Below are 20,574 nucleotides of genomic sequence, written 5' to 3'. Positions count from 1 at the left end.
ACTGACCAATTTCTCTCCAGCTCCATCAATAAAGACAGGCGCATGCTCTCTCCTCGGCCTCCTGAAGTCCATCATCAGCTCCTTGGTCTTTTTCTTTTGTATTTATTTTTACAATGCTCTCAATGTCATTACTGAGGAGGGAGTAGGTAGGTTGCACAAACACATAATCCTTAAATAAGGATTACAGATTTTCTTTTAAAACTCTGATCCGAACACAAAAGTGCCCTAAATTATGTCAAATCATCAGTTGCCAGAAACGTACATGTCTGCCTCAACACAACCCTTTTGTGTCATTGAATATATAACTGTCTACAACACATAAGTGAATACACTTAGTCAGTGAATACTTATAGTCAGTGAGTGAATACTGAAAAATAAGTCGGTCAATTCTACATCAGTGAATACTAAATGAATGCTAAGTCAGGCCCTCCCACCAGAAAATATCCTTATTTTTCTACAGTCTGATGTTGGCAGGTATGGTTCAGTATGTACTCAATGTGCCAATGGGAGTGGGCAGGGGAACACATACAGCAGGGCATAGGCGATTTTAAGGGGTGTCCTAGGGTGCACGTGCAACCCCTGGCCGCCAGGCGGCCATTTTGATTTTTTTTTTTTTTTGTAATGTAACTTTACATCCACTCAGACCGAATACAACAACACCCCCTAGTGGTAGTGATAGAGGCTGGCAGCTCCAGGCAGCCCCCCCCTCCCCTCCTGATGTGATGTCATATCCACGCGCCAGTATTGAAATTGAAAACAACATCTGTTAAAAATAAAGCATGGGGTTCGAGCTCTTCACTACTATGGACGTGACTACCGGTAGATATTATAATATAGCTGCTTGCCCTGAAACATCACATGGAGAGGATCATTTTGTACCTGACTTTCCTCTACAAAACACAGACCTCAGGCTCTATCAGCCAGGACTCTTGTCTCACTGTGCGTGACTGAACCATTTCCTCCTGACCAGCCCAAGGTAAGACTAAGACAGTCAGATCATGCTTTTATAAACCCTATTATATGAAGCCCAAAATGGTTCTGCCGCCGTGTAGAACCGAACCGATTTTAACTTGAAACCGATAACCGCAAGTAACTTATTTTTACATTTGGGTACAAAATTAACTGCAGAAATCCGCTAAAACAACATTACAAAACCGCTAATATCCGCAATTTTTTTCGCGCACGCGAACGACGTACACGCGCGCTGCGCGCGCGTGCATGAGGTAATAGAGGTTGTGCACCCCTTGCTGGAAGAGGCTAGAGTCGCCTATGATCAATACCACTGTTGTGGAGGAAGCAAACACAGGTGATAACAACAGAGGCAGAACCGACCCAACCTCCTAGACCTGCAGTTGAAAGGAGACTAGCAGAGCATAGATTGCATAGATAGTGCCGTGGATAAAAAGCTCTGGGAAACTATCAATACTGATCTGACTCTGTCTCTTGAGCAACATGTAGGGACAGTGGAAAAGAAGCTGGAGAGAAAGGGGGATATCATCTACCAATATGAACACCATGAAATCCGCCCAGTGGAGGTGGGATGCAGAGGGTTTGTGTCAAGATCTACAACCAAGCTCTTTGAAGACCTGGGAATTAGAGGCCAAAGCCAGCGTTCAGCCATCAAAGCTGTCGGGTAAATGTATTGGCCACAAAAGAGTTGAAAAAATGTAGTAAGCCACAAAGCTACAGCCAGCTACAGCCACGTCAACGGGCCAAAAAAACAGCAAATATGTCCCTGTGGTTGGAGGAAGGTTACAACCTATCTGGGGTTGAGAATTCATCAGGGAAAGATGAAGTGTTTAACAGAAGAGAGACAGAGGCCTCGCGTTGATTACCTTCTGCGAAAGGAATCAAATCAGTCGAATGAAGTACAGCAACTGGATGCAAACCATAGCTTGCAGTACATCAATACCACTGTTGTGGAGGAAGCAAACACAGCTGATAACAACAGAGGCAGAACCGACCCAACCTCCTAGACCTGCAGTTGAAAGGAGACTAGGATAAATGAAACAGTTTTACGACACCACCAGAAGGATGTCGGGTAAATGTAGTAGGCCACAAAAGAGTTGAAAAAATGTAGTAACCCACAAAGCTACAGCCAGCTACAGCCACGTCAACGGGCCACAAACAGCAAATATGTCCCTGTGGTTGGAGGAAGGTTACATCCTATCTGGGGTTGAGAATTCATCAGGGAAAGATGAAGTGTTTAACAGCAGAGAGACAGAGGCCTTGCGTTGATTACCTTCTGCGAAAGGAATCAAATCAGTCGAATGAAGTACAGCAACTGGATGCAAACCATAGCTTGCAGTACATCAATACCACTGTTGTGGAGGAAGCAAACACAGGTGATAACAACAGAGGCAGAACCGACCCAACCTCCTAGACCTGCAGTTGAAAGGAGACTAGCAGAGCATAGATTGCATAGATAGTGCCGTGGATAAAAAGCTCTGGGAAACTATCAATACTGATCTGACTCTGTCTCTTGAGCAACATCTAGGGACAGTGGAAAAGAAGCTGGAGATAAGAAGCTCTGGGAAACTATCAATACTGATCTGACCCTGTCTCTTGATCAACATCGAGGGACAGTGGAAAAGAAGTTGGAAAAGATGGGGATATCATCTACCAATATGACCTTCTGGGTTTATTTGTCTTGTACATGCAATAGGTCCCACCTATTGCATGACAAATAGCTGCATAAAAGCAAAAGTAAAGGCACAATAAGAATATACAGATGCTAACAGAATGGTAAAAAGGAGCATTAAGGCAGACAAGAGTAAATACATTGAATATTTAGCAGAAAAGCAAAGGAAACAGCAAGAAACGGATAAATGAAACAGTTTTACGCGTTGATTACCTTCTGCGAAAGGAATCAAATCAGTCGAATGAAGTACAGCAACTGGATGCAAACCATAGCTTGCAATACAAAAACACAATGTATGTTACCTTATGTCCATATATGGTCACTCCAGGCCAGAATGAACAGGTTTTTCCTGTCCCATACGTGTAAAATATCAGTCCAGAATGAATAGGCTTTTTCAAAAAGCAAAATGTGTGTCCCATGTCCATATATGGTCATTTCAGTTCAGAATGAATAGGCTTTATATGTCCTGTACATCTAGAATATGTGTGCGGTGTCCCTCCCGGTCAGATCCCTCCCATATATGGTCATTTCAGTCCAGAATGAACAGGCTTTTTCAAAAACAGAATGTCCGTTTAATTACCATATATGGTGATCTCAGTCCAGAATGAACAGGGTTTTTCAAAAACACAATGTATGTTACCTTATGTCCATATATGGTCACTCCAGGCCAGAATGAACAGGTTTTTCCTGTCCCGTACGTGTAAAATATCAGTCCAGAATGAATAGGCTTTTTCAAAAAGCAAAATGTGTGTCCCATGTCCATATATGGTCATTTCAGTTCAGAATGAATAGGCTTTATATGTCCTGTACATCTAGAATATGTGTGCGGTGTCCCTCCCGGTCAGATGAATGGATACTTTGAGGATTGGTCAAGCTTCACATGATAATTTGGCCTTCAGGGTTTATCTGTCTTATTTAAACACTTTATATTTATTTATGTATTTATTTAATTACAAATTCTTATTTTAATGTGTTTTAATCTATATATTTTTTAAACCTATTATACCAACTGTCATACCAGCTCTCCAAATACATTCAGAATAGAAGTTTTATCTGTCCACCGCTTCACTTCGAACCGAGGTTTGATTTTTTATATTTTATTGTTGATTGACTGTCACGCTCTGACATCACTATGATGTCAGGGTAACCACACTAACATAATCCCTTTTATGCCCATATATGGAGATCCCTAATGTCAAGGGATATTTCACTTTAAAAAAAGCTTTTTGTCATTTTATCGTCTAATCAGGCTTTTGGGAACACCCAGGGTAGTTTTTGAATTTCTTCATTCAGTATTTAGATATTTGATATTCATTTCCCCCCATTTTCCCCCTTCCAGGACCTTCCTATACAAACCCATTATAACTTCAAACTCCATTTTAACCATGATGGATTCAATGAAAACAATTGTCCTTTTTTTCGGGTGACTTTTCGTGTGTCCTTTTACGTGAGCAGACCATGTTTTTTTGATAACTTTTTTCATTTGTTTTATATAATCTGTTATTGTATTTAATAATAATTTTCATATCACCAAAAGATTAATAGAAATCAATGAAAAATCTAAATCAATGAAATCATGGGTTTGTATAGGAAGGTCCTGGAAGGGGGAAAATGGGGGGAAATTAATATCGAATATGGGAATGCCCCTATATGGAGGCCACATCAGCCACATACAATCCCTTTTTTGCCCATATATGGAGATCTCTTTCTGTAGAACCAGCCACGCTGGTTAGACTGACATGTATAGTAATGTAAATAGGTTTGAAAAGCTTTTCGCCCTAAGCGTCTTACTAGTAATATTGTAATTCTAACTCATAAAGTTAACCTGCCTGTAACCTATAATGTCTACTCTGGCTTTTTGTGTGCACCCCAGTCAGTTAAGCTTGATTGCATATTTAGATCTTTGATTTTATCAGACCCTGTTACTAATAAACCATCCTAACTTACGCAGGCCTATATATCTACCAACTACCATGATAACGCACAATAGTGACTGATGTTATCCTAATGGGGAACCTAATGGTTCCTGTTATTGGTTGAGACATGCTTAGGCATGTCAGCCTACGGATGTTGTAAGCTAGTATTTACAGTACCTTGTCTAATCTAATTTCAGGACGGTGATCTCAAAGGGGAATCTCATGGATTCCAGGTGATCCTGGAGGAGTTGAGAGATCTGGAGAAGAACCTGGGTGTGTTCTTTAAAGGGGAAGACCACCCATTTTCAATATTGAACTATCTCATTAATATAACTTAGAGAAGTTGTGTGGAAATGGAAAAAAAGTTCCCCCCCTTCTGTGTTGTCTAGAACTGGAGGATTGATTTGGGGGTTTGTATTGTAAAGTACAATGTGTGATGTCATCAAGTTGTACTTTACAATACAAACCCCAAAATCAATCCTCCAGTTCTAGGCAACACAGAAGAGGGGGAACTTTTTTTCTATTTCCACACAACTCCTCTAAGGTATATTAATGACATAGTTCAATATTGAAAATGGGTGGTCTTCCCCTTTAAGAGCACCAAGGAAGATGGAGGCAGGCCTGGTTACTGGACCACAATGGCCACAAGAATCAACAAAGCTTTCTTCATGTTCTATGTGACAACTGTCTTTCTGTTTCTGGCTGTCATCTTTAATGAATGGAGTCCTGAATACTGAAACTAGACAACCTACTGCAATACTGTTGATTTCTTCCCTGTTGAATGTTGTCTGTTGAATAGTCTCGCACTGCCAGACAACTATTCCACACTCTCTGAATGTTATATAGAGTCTGGAACTATAACTCCTGAACGGTGAGTAATGGAAGATGGCATTTCCATTCATGAAAATATATTTTAAAATGTCATTTCTGATAGCAGCAAGCTAAATATGCATAGATGATTTTTATTTATATTAGGATAAATGTGCGTGATCTTAACAACTCATACAGTGCCAGGCGACTTTTAGAGCAACTTTCTCACTATGGAGTTCCCTGCCAAGCGACTTTGGGCGACTTTTACTTAGATTTTTTTTTTTTTTTTTTTTTTTTTTTGGACCCAATTAAATCTAGTAAACATGATTTCAATCGCGATTTTGCATGTTCCACCCCCCATACAACCCCATCTTTCAAACATGGCAGCCATTTTTGTTTACATCTGAAGAAAACATTATGGCTGATAAATCATGAATGCCTGAACGGATTTCCAATCTTTTTTTTTTGTTTGAAAGCTGTGAACAGCCTGCACAAACATGGTGCATGATCTGTGCATGGGCGTGCATGATCTGTGCACTATAAATTACATGGGAGTCTATGGAGGCTTCTGGCACTAGTGCCACTCGAGGGGCATTTTAAATTGGCAGTAAGTGAGTTAACTCATACAGTGCCAGGCGACTTTTAGAGCAACTTTCTCACTATGGGCTTCCCTGCCAAGCGACTTTGGGCGACTTTTACTTAGAAAAAAAACAAAAAAAAATTTTTTTTCAAAAAAAGTCTTTTTTTCAAAAAGATTTTTTGGACCCCAAAAAATGTAGTAGGCATGATAGAAATCGCGAAATTGCATGTTTAACCCCCATAGCAACCCCATCTATCAAACATGGCAGCCATCTTTGTTTACATTATAGGAAAACATAATGGCTATTATCTCAAGAATGCCTGAACGGATTTCCAATCTTTTTTTTTTGTTTGAAAGCTGTGAACAGCCTGCACAAACATGGTGCATGATCTGTGCATGGGTGTGCATGATCTGTGCACTACAAATTACATGGAAGTCTATGGAGAGGGCTGGCACTAATGCCACTCGAGGGCATTTTTAATTGGCAGTAAGTGAGTTAATAATGCAAGTGGGGAGAAGGCTTCACTTTTGCTTTAACCGGGCACTCATCATTTTAAAAGAACTTCCGTCCCCCAGACTGAATGACGGGAGAATTTGCAAATCGTGGAGTCAACGGTCTGGTTGAATTAGTCCCATATAGAATCTCACCCGTCGCTGCATACTGTTGTGTTCCGAGATGAGGTCCTATAAAGGTATACCACCACTTTTTCCGAAATTGTATCCAAAAAGTAAAGGTAGTTCCACACTCCCAGACTATGGTTTCCTATGCCAGGGTACATAAAACATGCACCAGGGCATGAAACAACCGCTTAAATCGTTAGTTGCGATTTGCAACTGCTCCCTGGCTACCCTGGCTACGCGAGACTACTACTGGCATCTGCTGACACTATATTATTTTTTAACATGTTGAATCTAGGGTTGCAATACCTCCCATTGGCAGCCAATGCATCAAAACCTTTTTTTTGCTATCCGATTGTATTAAACAAAGGCAAACTCACCAACATTGCGGCTGTATAGAAAGCTTGATTTCTATCTTCAAAATGTTTGTTTCATAAAAATCCACCCTAGACATGTTATGAGCTACGTTCTTCCATTCAGGTGATTCCTTTTCTAAGTTTGGAAGCGCTCGTCTTCAATAACGCAACGTCCCGCTGCTTCCTGCATTATGTGACATTTAGAAACAGGTGATTTCCCACAAGCACTTGTACAGTGCAGTGCAAGTACAGTGCAACTCAGGTCTGTTTTACTAAGCATAGATAGAGGGTCTAAAGTGGTTAAACTGATATATTGATGAATTCCAAAACTATATTTGCAACACTTGCAACTGTGTGTTGCAGGTCTTAAGAAGAGAGATCAGTGTGGAGATATTTTAACCGATCTTCTAGAGGTAAACTTGCCAAGTATCAGCGTCGTGAATCAGCGTCTTGTGATCAGCGTGGGTGGGGGTTTCCCAGAACTCATGTGTGTTTCCAAGTACACCAGCGCCGCCGCCGTACCGTACCGCGCATCGCGTCGCGCTAAAATGCGGTAAAATGCGATCTCGCTATGAAACAGCAGTAGCAGGCATGTTATGTTGTGTTTGATTACTAGTTCGTAGTGCTCCTATTCTGACTGTTTCTTTGGTTAGCAAGTAGCACTAGCACCAACAGGCTAGCCACTAGCCAGCCAGTCATGTGTTGGTCGGTGAACGCTGAAGACTGCCTCTTTTTGGCAACGCCCATCCCTGCAATCGCCCTGGGGGGAATCGAGTTCAGACTGAATAATGAAGTGAAACGAAATGTCAATTCAGGCTGAGTGTCAGGCTAGGTGGACTCATCATCCGAGATGAACTTTTTTTTTTACAATGAGAGAACACGATTAAACGATTAAAATCCGAAGCAATGTAAATACAATATCTTGTGCCAATCCACGAATACCGCGAGCAGTCTTTTTACTATGAACCAGAAAGTTAGTAGCTGTCACAACATATAGACTTGAGTGGGATGGTGTTCATAAGTAATTAGCGTTCGAGATTTGACCTTTGTTAGGTGCCAGATGGGTGTGGGGATTAATAACTTAAATAAAGAAAATTGGATTAATTTAACTACATTCATACTGGCGTCCCTGTTTTGGGAATATTATCCAAGTTTTAGATTACAAGATCACAACCTGATTGTAGATTGGGTTGTCGACTCATTGTGTGCTTGTACACTCATCTCATCAACATGGATATGTCCCATTTAGCGCCACCTTCAGGCTGATTTTTAAAAACACATTTTTTGACACTACTCCTACAGATTTTGCCCTAAAATCACGCACATCGCTACACAGCATGTCTACACTCATGTCATCAAAATGGATCTGTCCCATATAGCGCCACCATCAGGCAGATTTTTTCAAACACATTTTTGGACACAGCTCCTACAGATTGTGCCCTAAAATCACGCAAATCGGTACACAGTATGGCTACACTCATCTCATCAACATGCATCTGTCCCATATAGCGCCACCATCAGGCCGATTTTTACATACACATTTTTCCACACTTCTACACATTTTGGCCTAAAATCACGCTGCGACCTGACGGTCGCTTATCTCCCGATTTGGGAGCCTTACTGGTAGTTAAGTTACAGCTTGGGATATTTTGATTTTCTTGAAGTTATTACAGAGTGACTATAGTTATAGACATGTCTCAGAAGGGAAGATGTGTTGTAAGTCTTGTGTTGTATTGGTGTGCTACCATAGGCTACCGCCTAGTGGTGAGAGACTGTCATTAAGAGACCGGATGTCCTCTGGAGTTGAGTAATAAATATGCGACCAAGCTGAGCAGTACTACATGTCTCCGTCTTATCTATTATTTCAGTTATTACTTATCAGCGTTCCTATAACTAACAAGACAGTTAAAGCTTTATTGTGAATTTCTGATCATTGCAATGTTTAGGCCTATAGGCTACCAATATGAGGGTTACTACCAGATCTGGAATTTTGTCGTTCTAGGGGCAAGGACACATGGCCTTTAGTGTTATGTTTTTTTCTTTTAGGCCAAATGCCGGGGCTGAAAGGCCTTTACATAAATAAAGCAAGATTTTAGTCCATTGAAATAATGAATTCAATTTAAGGGTTAACAACTACAATGCTGACTGCTGACTATAGTACTGACCATGGATAAAGACCAAGACTCACTATGCTTCTGTGGCACCAGAGCTATGTTAGTGGTTTGTAAGCTCACGGTTTGCGGTTCTTGACCACATTTACAAATGTTCACTCTACATCTAAATTCTACAAGGTTAGAACTACTCTTGCTGGGATTGAACTGGGGACCTCCTGGCAATAATTAAGGCTCATATCATAACCAGACTACATCAAGGATAACTCAATGAAACTAATCTTGTAAGTTTTTAAAGGGGCCCCACCATGCTTTTCAAGATATATATTTTATATAAATATTGGTCCATAACACAGTTGTATATAGGTTTGTGCATAACCAACCACTCGGATATTTGATTTTCATGTTCTGACCTGTCTCTAATTCCAAGCCATTTCAGATAGAATACCAAAATGCCCTTTGTTGGCAACAAGGCACTCTTTGGGCTTAAATTAGAACGATAAAGAAAAGATTAGCATCGTGCCTCAAAGAGAACCATATAGAGTCAATCCATTCAACCCAATTGTAGTACCACTTAACCTCATGGTTCCACCTCATATATATAATCTCAATAGAATATAACCTCCCAAAAAGTACCGCCCCCTTCTTGAGGGGGCCCAAATATGAAATGAGCCCCTTTGTGACATAAACAATGGCTTGATTTAAAAAGAGTACCATTCAGACACGCCCATTTAGAAAATCACAGAAATGAAAGGCAAGGCTTAGAGTTAATGAATGGTTTTTTGGGGCTGGAAGAGACACTGGGAAGACCAAAAACAAGAAAATAATGATCTATGTAAGGTCTTCAGAATTGCAAACTCTAGATCTTTACCACTGCACCAACTGTAGGCCTAGTTCATACTCATGATTTGTACTCACGGTTCTGTTGCATGTTCTGCAGTATAGGATTAGATAAAGATAAAAGATCCAGGTAAAAGTTAGAGACAATTCAATGCCATTTTTAAGGACTGGCTTTTAACTACTCTACCATTGAATTTATGAATTTACTTTGTAATTTTAGCAAAAACTGGGTTCCAAGAGCCAGGTAAAAACTTGGGAAAATATTCTTGCTGGTTTACTAATTCTATGCCTGTACTACTGCACCACCTGTAGTTTGTATTTCATATGTTCTCTTAAGTGCTCTTCAACATAAGTCATATGATCCACAATTCAACTTGTCTTAAAGGGATATTCCACTTTCAACAGGGAGCAGTGGTAGGGCTTCTCTCCACATACACACCCATTGTAACTTCAAACTCCATTTTAACCATGATAGATTCATTAAAAACACACATTATTTTTTCTGGAGACTCATTTTACCTTCCTAATACGTGAGCAGGCTGTGTTTTCTCAATAACTTTTTTCATTTATTTTTAATAATTATTTGGAAAAATGGGAAAAATGAAATACAAAAAAATAATTATTAAAAATAAATGAAAAATGTTATCGAAAAAACACGGCCTGCTCACATATTAGGAGGGTAGTAGGCTATGAGTCACCAGAAAAAATAATGTGTGTTTTTAATGAATCTATCATGGTTAAAATGAAGTTTGAAGTTACAATGTGTGTGTGGGGAGAGGCCCTGGTAACAATTTCATCAAATATCTAAATATTCAATCAAGCTAATTAAAAACTGTTCAGGGTGTTCATAAAAGCCTGATTAGATGGTAAAATTACCAAAAGTTTTTTTGAAAGTGAAATACCCCTTTAAGTTTAATTTCAAGGGCCAAATCAAAGTATATGCATTGTTCCAATTTAGGTTTTATTGATAATATCACATATCGTCGTTGTCGTGTGGAAACCTTGTATGTCCAAAACCGTTCGTTTTGCATTTATCATTTTAAAAATGATTTAAACTAGAGAAAACAGCCGATCTACAAGCACACAACGATAGATAATTAACTTTCAAACCCCACATCTGATAACTTTCACACCTCACTGTTCCTTCATACTTTAACTTAGCAACTTGATTCACTATTCAAAAATTCAACCTTACTGTGGACATGTATGGTTGAGATTTTTACATTGAAATAATGTGTAGTTTTTGAAATATTAAACTTTAAGGGCCCAATGCATTGTCAATGGAAAAAGCACAAACTTTAGCAGGCTACTAGAGCTACAAACTTACACCTAGAAACACCGTTCACACTTTATCGTGTTCAGCTTACTGTGGAAATGTTTGCCTGAAAATGAATATTTGAAATGTTTCGTGGTTTTAGAGATATAGTCTTTACAACATTCTGAAAATTAACATGGGGCTCAATGGCAGATGTGCGCGCCTAAAAAAAACACGTTCACCTCGAAACTCCATTCATACTTTTTATAATTCACCTAACTGTGGACACACATGCTTGGAACGTTTTACTTTGAAATGTTTTGTAGTTTTGGAGATATTTAACTTTTAAATCTTAAATCTGAAAACTTTGGCACCTCGCTGTTCCTACATACTTTAACCGAGCAACTTGATTCACAAGTCAAAAATTCCACCTTACTGTGGACATGCATGCTTGAGATTTTTACTTTGAAATCATTTGTAGTTTTTGAAATATTTAACTTTAAGCGCCTAATGCATTGTCAATGACAATGGACATTAAAGGAGAGAAAAATCAATCCATCAGTGTCAATTGCTCAGATGCAGAGGTGCCATCGCTGGGATTTGAACCCATGCCCTTTTGAGGATGAGTCAAGAGCTTTTCGAACTAAGCCACCCAAACACACATACCACTGGTGCCCAGTGCTTTTCTAAAGACATTTTGAGGTACTCATGCATATCTTAAAGAACATTCCAAAGTACTCCATCATCAAACTACAGACCACTCAGGGACGGCTTAACCCCCGCGAGATAATCTTTTAGGTCCCTCCCACCCTCTCGACGTGCACTTTGAGTAATTATTTTGTATTTAACCTTGAAAAGATCCAAGTAATGATCTGTGGGAGGACTGGGATTTGAACATGCAAGCTCTGCACTGAGAGTCAGATCTTTAGACCACTAGACCATCTCCCACCACAGAAGTCTTCAGGTGCTTCAGGTTATTATTTTGCACAGATGGCTCATTTCAATTTTACTCTCCTTTAAACGACCATTGTCATTGACAATGCATTGGGTGCTTAAAGCTAAATATTAATAGAAAAAAATATATATATACCGGTATATATGTGTGTGTATTGGGCGCTTAAAGTCAAATTATTTCAAAGCAACAGACAACCAGGGCACACACAACCGTTTGCAGCAGACGCCATCCATACGACGTCGAGACCTCTGTATCTTCATCACCTGTCCTAGGTCAAAGTGGCCCCTAGTGCAGGGACACTAGGGGTTCCAGGGGGTGGGGGCCGGGGGTCCCCAATTTGTTAACAGCTCAGTCAGTGTATTATACTTATACAATGCAAACAGATTAAGATAAACAATCAACTAAGTGTTCTTTATAATTTGCTGCTTAACTGCAGTTATACCAACCCTGAGTGAGCTGCGCCTTGAACTGCATTGCAAAAAGACGTTGAAACGACGCCCCTGCAATGTCGAAGTCAGACCTCACCACCACACGCATTTTGCTGCCTTGCAATTTGCAACCAAAGGACCAGTGAAATACAACATCAACACAACCTAATACAACATGAATAGGTCTTTTACCAACATAGCCAATTGTAGGTGTACAGAAAATGATTTGATTACTGAAGACACGTCATTCATTAAGTGAATATCTGTATGCTATTGCATGCAATGCCCACACCTCCCCAAGCGAGGGGTCTGGGGGTCCTCCCCCAGAGTTATGTTTTAACATAGTTAGATGTCATTTCCTATGTTCTGGTGAATTTGGGGAGCTTGATATCAAATCCAGCCAATGATCCATGCGTCGACAGTTCAAATTCCGGCTCCTCCGATCATCATGTTGAAGTGTCCTTGGGCAAGACACTGAACCCTGCGTTGCTGCCTCCAATGGTGTTAGCTCGCCAGTTGCCACCATCGGTGTGAGGATGTTGGAGTTGACTGTTGGCCGCTTCATTTCCCAATGTATGAATGGACCATTGTAAAGCACTTTGAGTTCACAACTTGCTGAGAAAAGTGCTATAAAAATGCAGAAACACTACAATTCAACACAGAACTTTGCTCTGAAGTAATTTATTTGTACATATCAGTGATTGCATGAACATGTTAGACTAGATTGTGTGTGTGTGTTGTGTGTAGCCTAGCTCAGATAGACTCTGGGCCATATTATGATCCAGGTCTTATTCCTTAACTTCTTTACCTTTTTTTTCACTATTTTGAAAAACATTTTTAAATACTTCAAATGCTGATCTACATCTGCACGTTGTGAACTTGCAGATCAGCTATTTGAAATATTTAAAAAACAAAAACAAAATAGTAAAAAAAGGCAAAGATGTTAAGGCATAAGACCTGGATCATAATAGGGCCCACAATCTGCCATTATGCCAACACAAGGCAGCAGATAGGGTCTAGAGCTGCTCAGCTCTGTAATTTTTCCTCAGCTCCCAAGGTGAGAGGGAACCAACCAGGGCCCAGTATGTAATTGTAGGGCGGGCGTATCACCGTTGCGCTACTCTGATTGGTTGTAGGGGAGGGTGTATCACCTTTGCCGTTTCCACTGATTGGTTGTAGGTCTAACCCAGAGGTCTTCAACAAGGGGGTCCGGGACCCCTAGGGGGTCCTCAGAGTTACTGTAGGGGGTCCTCAAAATCTTTGTGTAATAGAAACTAGTTTTTTCCCCTTTTTTTATATTAACCGCTTGAACCCTAGTGTCCATATTCTGAGAACCTTAGCCAAAAATAGCAGATCGCGCTGCGAGGCGTTGTGAGCTTGTAGATCGGCTATTTTCGGCAAAGAGCTTTGGAGGGGGAAAAGAGCAGACTAAGTACAGTGAAAGGACAAGTTTTTATGTATTGACCATTCCAGTTGTTAAATATCTGAAAACACACATTAACATAAATCCAAAATACACTGTTGATAGTGCTGTCAAACAATGAATAGGTTGTGGGGGGTCCCTGCTTCATCTCTCTCTCTCAACTAAGGGGTCCTTGGCCTGAAAACGTTGAAGACCCCTGGTCTAACGAATAGAGTCCATTTGAATAGTCTTTGTAACCGCACCCGGAATAATCTTTTTAATGGCTTAGCACCAGACTATATCTACGCAGTGTCATATGGTCTGGATATGCGAGGCTATGTTATGTGTGTGTGCGTGTAGGTGTGTTATGTGTGTGTGTAATGTTGAATAAAGTTGGACAGGGTGAATATTTGACCAGATCCAACGCTGGAGTCCATGCTAATGAAGTCGTCCAGATTCATCGTGCAGTCTGAGGAACACGCACGCACGCGCGCGCACACACACACACACACACACACACACACACACACACACACACACACACACACACACACACACACAGAGAGAGTTTGACACACAACAAAGTTAAAACCAAGAGGCAAACTCCATTCGCTCTCGTTCAGTCTAGTAGTAAAAAAAAAAAAATGTATTTTGACAAACTCACAATGTATCACACTGCGATGTGTCGTGAGCTTGTAGATCTGCTATTTTCAGAGTGCAACCAATCATGAAAAGACTTGTCTTGTAGTTCTAATCTTCTCCACTAGTCCCTCCCTAACATTTTAGACATTGTCATAGCTTAGTTTTTATTTTGTTTGCCGAAAATTAGCGCAGTGGTTCTCAACCTGTGGGTCGGGACACCCAGGGGAGTCCCTAAATGATTTTGGGGATTCCCCAGATGAATAATGTGCAACATTGTTATCTCACTCAACAGTAAACAAACCAACATAAAGTTTAAGTGTATAGAGGGTATATGCACATTTCTAAAGTGACAATTTAAGGACCTTTTAATACCTCTAAAATGACAAATTAAACATTGGCCAAATTGTCAAATATTAGAGGCAGTTGCGAGACGTTGTTAGTATGTAGATCTGCTATTTTTACATTAGAACTGTGTTATACAAAATGTAATGCCTCAACTAGTGCGTCAGGGTGGGGGGGAGGGGGGTTCCCAGTTAAAATATGATTATTTTGTGGGGTCACGGCCTGAAAAGGTTGAGAACCACTGCTTTAGCGGACATAATTAACACATTGGATGCCCAGAATTATTCAACATTTAATTTGCTGGTGCCCATGGCAACCCGCCATTTTACCTACCTTCGAGGTACTGGCGAGAAAAGTAATCCGAGTAAATGTAATCCAAGCATGTCCTGTTTATTTCGCGAAAATCTTTTCTTTCAGTCAGGACCGGTTTTTATCAATCCTAAGCCACAGCGTTTGTGTGACGGCCGGTAGAAGAGGCCGCCGTTTTGAACATGAAAGTGATTTAAAAGCTAGCTAAAAACTGCATTTTTGTGCAGCAGCTTTACAGGGCAGTGAACGAGGCAGACAGCACTTCCCGGTCATTTGATCCCGCGGTGCATTAAGGGAAATGGAGTTTGTTTCATCACCTCGGTAGTACAGTACAGGTGCTACAGTACAGTATAGTTTACTGTACAACGCGGCGAACGCGTCATTGGGCACACGTAGACAATAGACATCAAAGAGATTGACGCGTTGCCACCTCGTGGGCACCCGTTGAGTTAACACTGGTGTGTGTGTGTGTGTGTGTACCTGCTGTGCGTATACAGGGGTAGGGTGGGGGGGGCATGCGCCACGCCCCCTCATCGTCCTTCATGTGGGAGCGGTCCGACGCAAACGTCGACAGGAAGCTGTCAGCGGGGTTGACTCGAAACTTCCTGTTTGAGAGAAAAAAATTACGTATTCGACAAATGTACACATAATAAATACTGTGAACTATTACCAGCAACATAATAAATACTATGGAGTAACATCACCTCTGATGGGCAGAAACCTCTTATTTAAACTTATTTTTTCATACAGTTATGTCCTACTACAGTCTACTCTAGATCTACAATCTGCTATTTTCTTTTATATTATTCTTGTCAAGGCGTTTTTTATAAATATTGAAAGGATGAACAACAGTATTAACAAAAGCTTGTGACTAAAAGATGTCCGATATTGGCATTCTTTTTTTCCCCTTTCAATTTTATCAGATATCCGACGTCCCAAAATTGTCCAGCTCTTATTTCACCAAAACTAATGTGAGGTGACAACATCACAACAGGGCTTGACATTTAGGCTTGTCGTGTTGTCCGGGACAAGTAATACATCCTTCCAGACAAGTCCATTAAAAATGTACTTGTCCGTTGGACAAGTGGCTCTTGGTTTCACTTTTTCTGTGACGCTCCTAGCAGCTTTGTGCTGTATGCAGGGCTTAACCCATTTAGGCCTAGAATTATTGACTGCTTTAACCAGTGAAAAATAGCAGATATACAAGCTCACAGCGCGGCACCGAGTGCCGCGCTGCGAGCTTGTAGATCTGCTATTTTTGGAAAAAGTCGTGAAAATGTGTGCAAAATCTTTGCTATTTTTCAATAGTTAAAGCATAAAATATTGCGTCATAATGTGTTCAGGCCTAAATGGGGTTTTAAGTGCATGGAATTGTGGACAGAATCTTGTCGTCCAACGACAACAAAATATTCTACGTTTTGGGTCTGAGCAATCTGGGAACCCATCGTCAAAGAAAGGGCGACACCTATCGGTGAGAGATTAGGGTCTGAGAGGCTAAATCTCATTAAATGGTGGTCATGGCTCAAAAGTCGAATAAATAATGGACCTTGATATGAAAAGGGTTGAAACCCACTGCTTTAAGTGGATGAATAAAACAATCCAGGTACCTGTGGAAGGAGGGTTTTATATCTCGGTCGGAGCGGAAGGCCAGTTTAGCGTAGAGCGCCAGCGGGCAGGGGAAAGGCAGCTCCGTGTCCAGGTCATAGACCCAACTCTGACCCCTGCTGGCATGGAGGAGAATCACATGGTAGTCCTGCAACCATGAAAAAAAAGAAAGAAAAGAAAACAAGGTGGCTCTCAACTCACTTTCAAAATGCTCCAACCATACGTTTTAACAGCGGGCAACGGCCGGCGAATCTGGGCGATGTCGTTCAAAAGATAAACTACTTTCTTGGTTTTTGGCAACGTTTTCCAGCATCGCCTCACCGCCTGCTATCGCCAGTAGTTGCCGGGTCCCATTGACAAATAACGCACTTTCCATGCCCATGATGTTGTCCTAGAGACAAATTGTACAGCCTTTTTATTTATTACCTTTGTTTTGCATTGTTTTGGTCTTTTTACTGTATGGAAAACACTTTGTGAGCCCTCTCTGTGAGAGGTGCTATATACATTAAATTTACTTACTTACTTCTCACTACTCCCATGTCTGTCTGTCTGTCAGTGTAATAAACGTGTGTGTGCGTGTGTGTGTGCGTGCGTGCGTGCGTGCGTACTGTATGTGCGTGTGTGCGTGTGTGACCAACCCAGATCACAGGCTGATCCCCATGGCCGGACTTCTGTTTCCACAGAGGGATCTGTTGAAATACAAACACACACACACACACACACACACACACACACACACACACACACACACACACACACACACACACACACACACACACACACACACACTTTTACTCAAGTCGTAACCCATAAAAAATGGTCCGTTACCCATAAATGGATCATGACCCGCTGTTTGGGAACCAGTGCGTTAATGCATGCATAAAGCCAGTATAGACAAAAGCCAGTGTCTGACATTCCAGTCTCCGGGTTTCCTTCAGAATAGGCAGGACAAGGACACTGACTTGATTCATATATTAGTATAGTACACATTCAGGGCTGCGTCCATGTGTTTCTGATAACATCATATTGAACCCACCATTCTGTCGTCATTGGAGATGAAAACAGCGTAAACTTCCCCCAACATGTCTGGCTTCTCTGCCTTGATGAACTCACACAGCTTCCACACATTTTCTTCACTACAATGACAATAAGAATCACACACACACACACACACACACACACACACACACACACACACACACACACACACACACACACACACACACAATTACAGAAGATGTACAGTAGGTTGTTTTACTTCAGCAGATGTATGCAGCTTTGTGTATTTACTTTTTACTACGCTAGAATGGCTGATATCTCATACATTTACATGTATTTTCTATAATAACACTACAATGGCTGATAGTTGACACATTGTGTGTATTCTAATATCTCAGCAGCCATAACACAGGCTGAACACTCATAGCCCTAGGATGTCAGAACCAACATGTGCAACAATAAGCCAGAAGGCAAACATAACTATATCCAACATCATAACTTGTATCTTGTATTGTTTGGATTCAATCTCGAAAGAGCCAGTCCCTCTATGAAAATGCATCTATTCAGTGATGTATGTCTTAATGGATGGAATATGCTTGGAATACAAGCATAATCCATACATAATCCATTCCTTGGATCAAGACTACCATCATGTATTATATCGATTTTGATATTTTTTTATACATAAAAATGGCAAAAGTAATAAAATACATGTCTATGATAGTCTTGTTCCAAGGCTAATTCTACTGTACACCATGCATTTGGCGTTACAGTTACACAGTATTAACAGTATTTTATTTGACCATTTACAGTACATTGCTGTGATAATGTGATTGTTCAGTACCAGTAACAGCTGGTGTAAACGCATTCCTCCTTGGACGGCGTGATGTGAGTGTAGTCTTCATTCATTATGACTTTAATCTAAACTAAACAACATGAAAACTGAGGAGTCTAGTTTAGGCTACATAAAAACACCCAGAAACACAACAAACACCCGTTCCGCCTGCTCGGTGTTACAGTGAACGTGCTCCGGCGGATGTAAACACGTTGCATGAGGTAGTTCCTTTGCCTTGTTTGAGTGGTGGAGAAGGAGTACCCCGAGATAGTTTACTAAGTAGCAATACCAGAACATAAAGAATATTCACAAGTAAAAGGCCTGTGTTAAAAAAATGTTCTTCAAAATATACTTAAAGTAACAAGTGTAAAAGTACTTAAACAATGAAAATAGTAGCCTGTGTATCAACTAGGGCTGAAGTGGTTAATCATGTGTGTGTATATGTATATTGGAGTAGAAAGTACAATATTTGCCTCTGAGATGCAGTGGAAACGTATAAACATTTGGAAATACTCCAGTATTAAAGGGGGAAAAAATCTCTCTCTCTCTCTCTCTCTCTCTCTCTCTCTCTCTCTCTCTCTCTCTCTCTCTCTCTCTCTGGACACACAGAACCGTGGCGCCCTCTTGTGGACAACTCTCCAAACATCAGAATAAAAACTGCTTTCCTGAACAGTCCTCCTGTCAGCTGAATAATGATTACAAAGGCAGCCATGTCATGTCAGAGTCAATATATGAATTGACATAATCCTTTCATTATCTGCATATTATCTGTGTAAGCCTACAGATAGAATGCAAAGAAGGAAAAAAATGATGCAGGCCTGCCCTACATGTAAAATGACTGCTGGATTCCAGTCTCCCACACAAGACAACAGCCATACTGCAAGCTATGGTTTGCATCCAGTTGCTGTACTTCATTCGACTGATTTCATTCCTTTCGCAGAAGGTAATCAACGCGAGGCCTCTGTCTCTCTTCTGTTAAACACTTCATCTTTCCCTGATGAATTCTCAACCCCAGATAGGATGTAACCTTCCTCCAACCACAGGGACATATATTTGCTGTTTTTTTGGCCCGTTGACGTGGCTGTAGCTGGCTGTAGCTTTGTGGCTTACTACATTTTTTCAACTCTTTTGTGGCCTACTACATTTACCCGACATCCTTCTGGTGGTGTCGTAAAACTGTTTCATTTATCCGTTTCTTGCTGTTTCCTTTGCTTCTTCTGCTAGGTTTTCAATGTATTTACTCTTGTCTGCCTTAATGCTCCTTTTTACCATTCTGTTAGCATCTGTATATTCTTATTGTGCCTTTACTTTTGCGGCTATGTACAAGACAGATAAACCCTGAAGGCCAAATTATCATGTGAAGCTTGACCAATCCTCAAGGTATCCATTCATCTGACCGGGAGGGACACCACACACATATTCTAGATGTACAGGACATATAAAGCCTATTCATTCTGGTCTGATATTTTACACGTACAGGACAGGAAAGACCTGTTCATTCTGGCCTGGAGTAACCATATATGGACATAAGGTAACATACATTGTGTTTTTGAAGAACCCTATTCATTCTAGACTGAGATCATATGGTAATTAAACGGACAGCCTGATATTTTACACGTACGGGACAGGAAAAACCTGTTCATTCTGGCCTATAGTGACCATATATGGACATAAGGTAACGGACATTGTGTTTTTGAAAAACTCTGTTCATTCTGGACTGTGATCACCATATATGGTAATTAAACGGACATTCTGTTTTTGGAAAAGCCTGTTCATTCTGGACTGGATTGACCATATATGGGCGTGATACACACAAAGCCATTCATTGGAAGCGGTTTTCACCGCTTCAAAAAAGAAATACCCAGACAGACAGATATATCTCAAGATGTGGCGCTTCTCATACTGAACTGTGACCTACGGTCGCGAATAC

The 20,574-nt window shown here is 40.7% G+C and overlaps 1 protein-coding gene across 1 annotated transcript; it reads right to left on the bottom strand.

The window, feature by feature from the left end:
- Window positions 1-13,249: 13,249 nt before the first annotated feature.
- ntaq1 (N-terminal glutamine amidase 1) lies at window positions 13,250-18,795 on the bottom strand. The gene is made up of 6 exons (XM_080734565.1): window positions 18,654-18,795; window positions 17,847-17,946; window positions 17,449-17,499; window positions 16,813-16,958; window positions 15,686-15,810; window positions 13,250-14,381 (listed from the first exon to the last, which is right to left on the bottom strand). Exons 1-6 carry the CDS (start codon window positions 18,716-18,718, stop codon window positions 14,278-14,280), a joined length of 591 nt encoding a protein of 196 aa, XP_080590691.1. The 5' UTR covers window positions 18,719-18,795; the 3' UTR covers window positions 13,250-14,277.
- Window positions 18,796-20,574: the final 1,779 nt, after the last annotated feature.

The sequence above is a fragment of the Nannobrachium achirus genome, assembly GCF_963921795.1.
Source record: "Nannobrachium achirus genome assembly, chromosome: 10".
NCBI classification, from domain to species: domain Eukaryota; kingdom Metazoa; phylum Chordata; class Actinopteri; order Myctophiformes; family Myctophidae; genus Nannobrachium; species Nannobrachium achirus.
The sequence above is the reverse complement of the archived record's forward strand: the minus strand, read 5'-3'. Positions and strand labels throughout refer to the sequence as shown.

Bases quoted from the DNA above. Each gene is read 5' to 3' on its own strand.
- ntaq1 (XM_080734565.1), bottom strand. From the start codon at position 18,718: ATGAATGAAGACTACACTCACATCACGCCGTCCAAGGAGGAATGCGTT. The intron at 17,500-17,846 runs GTGGGTTCAATA...GTATTTCAACAG, and splicing joins TCTCCAATGACGACAGAATG to ATCCCTCTGTGGAAACAGAA. The intron at 15,811-16,812 runs GTACCTGGATTG...TCTCTCAAACAG, and splicing joins ATAAAACCCTCCTTCCACAG to GAAGTTTCGAGTCAACCCCG.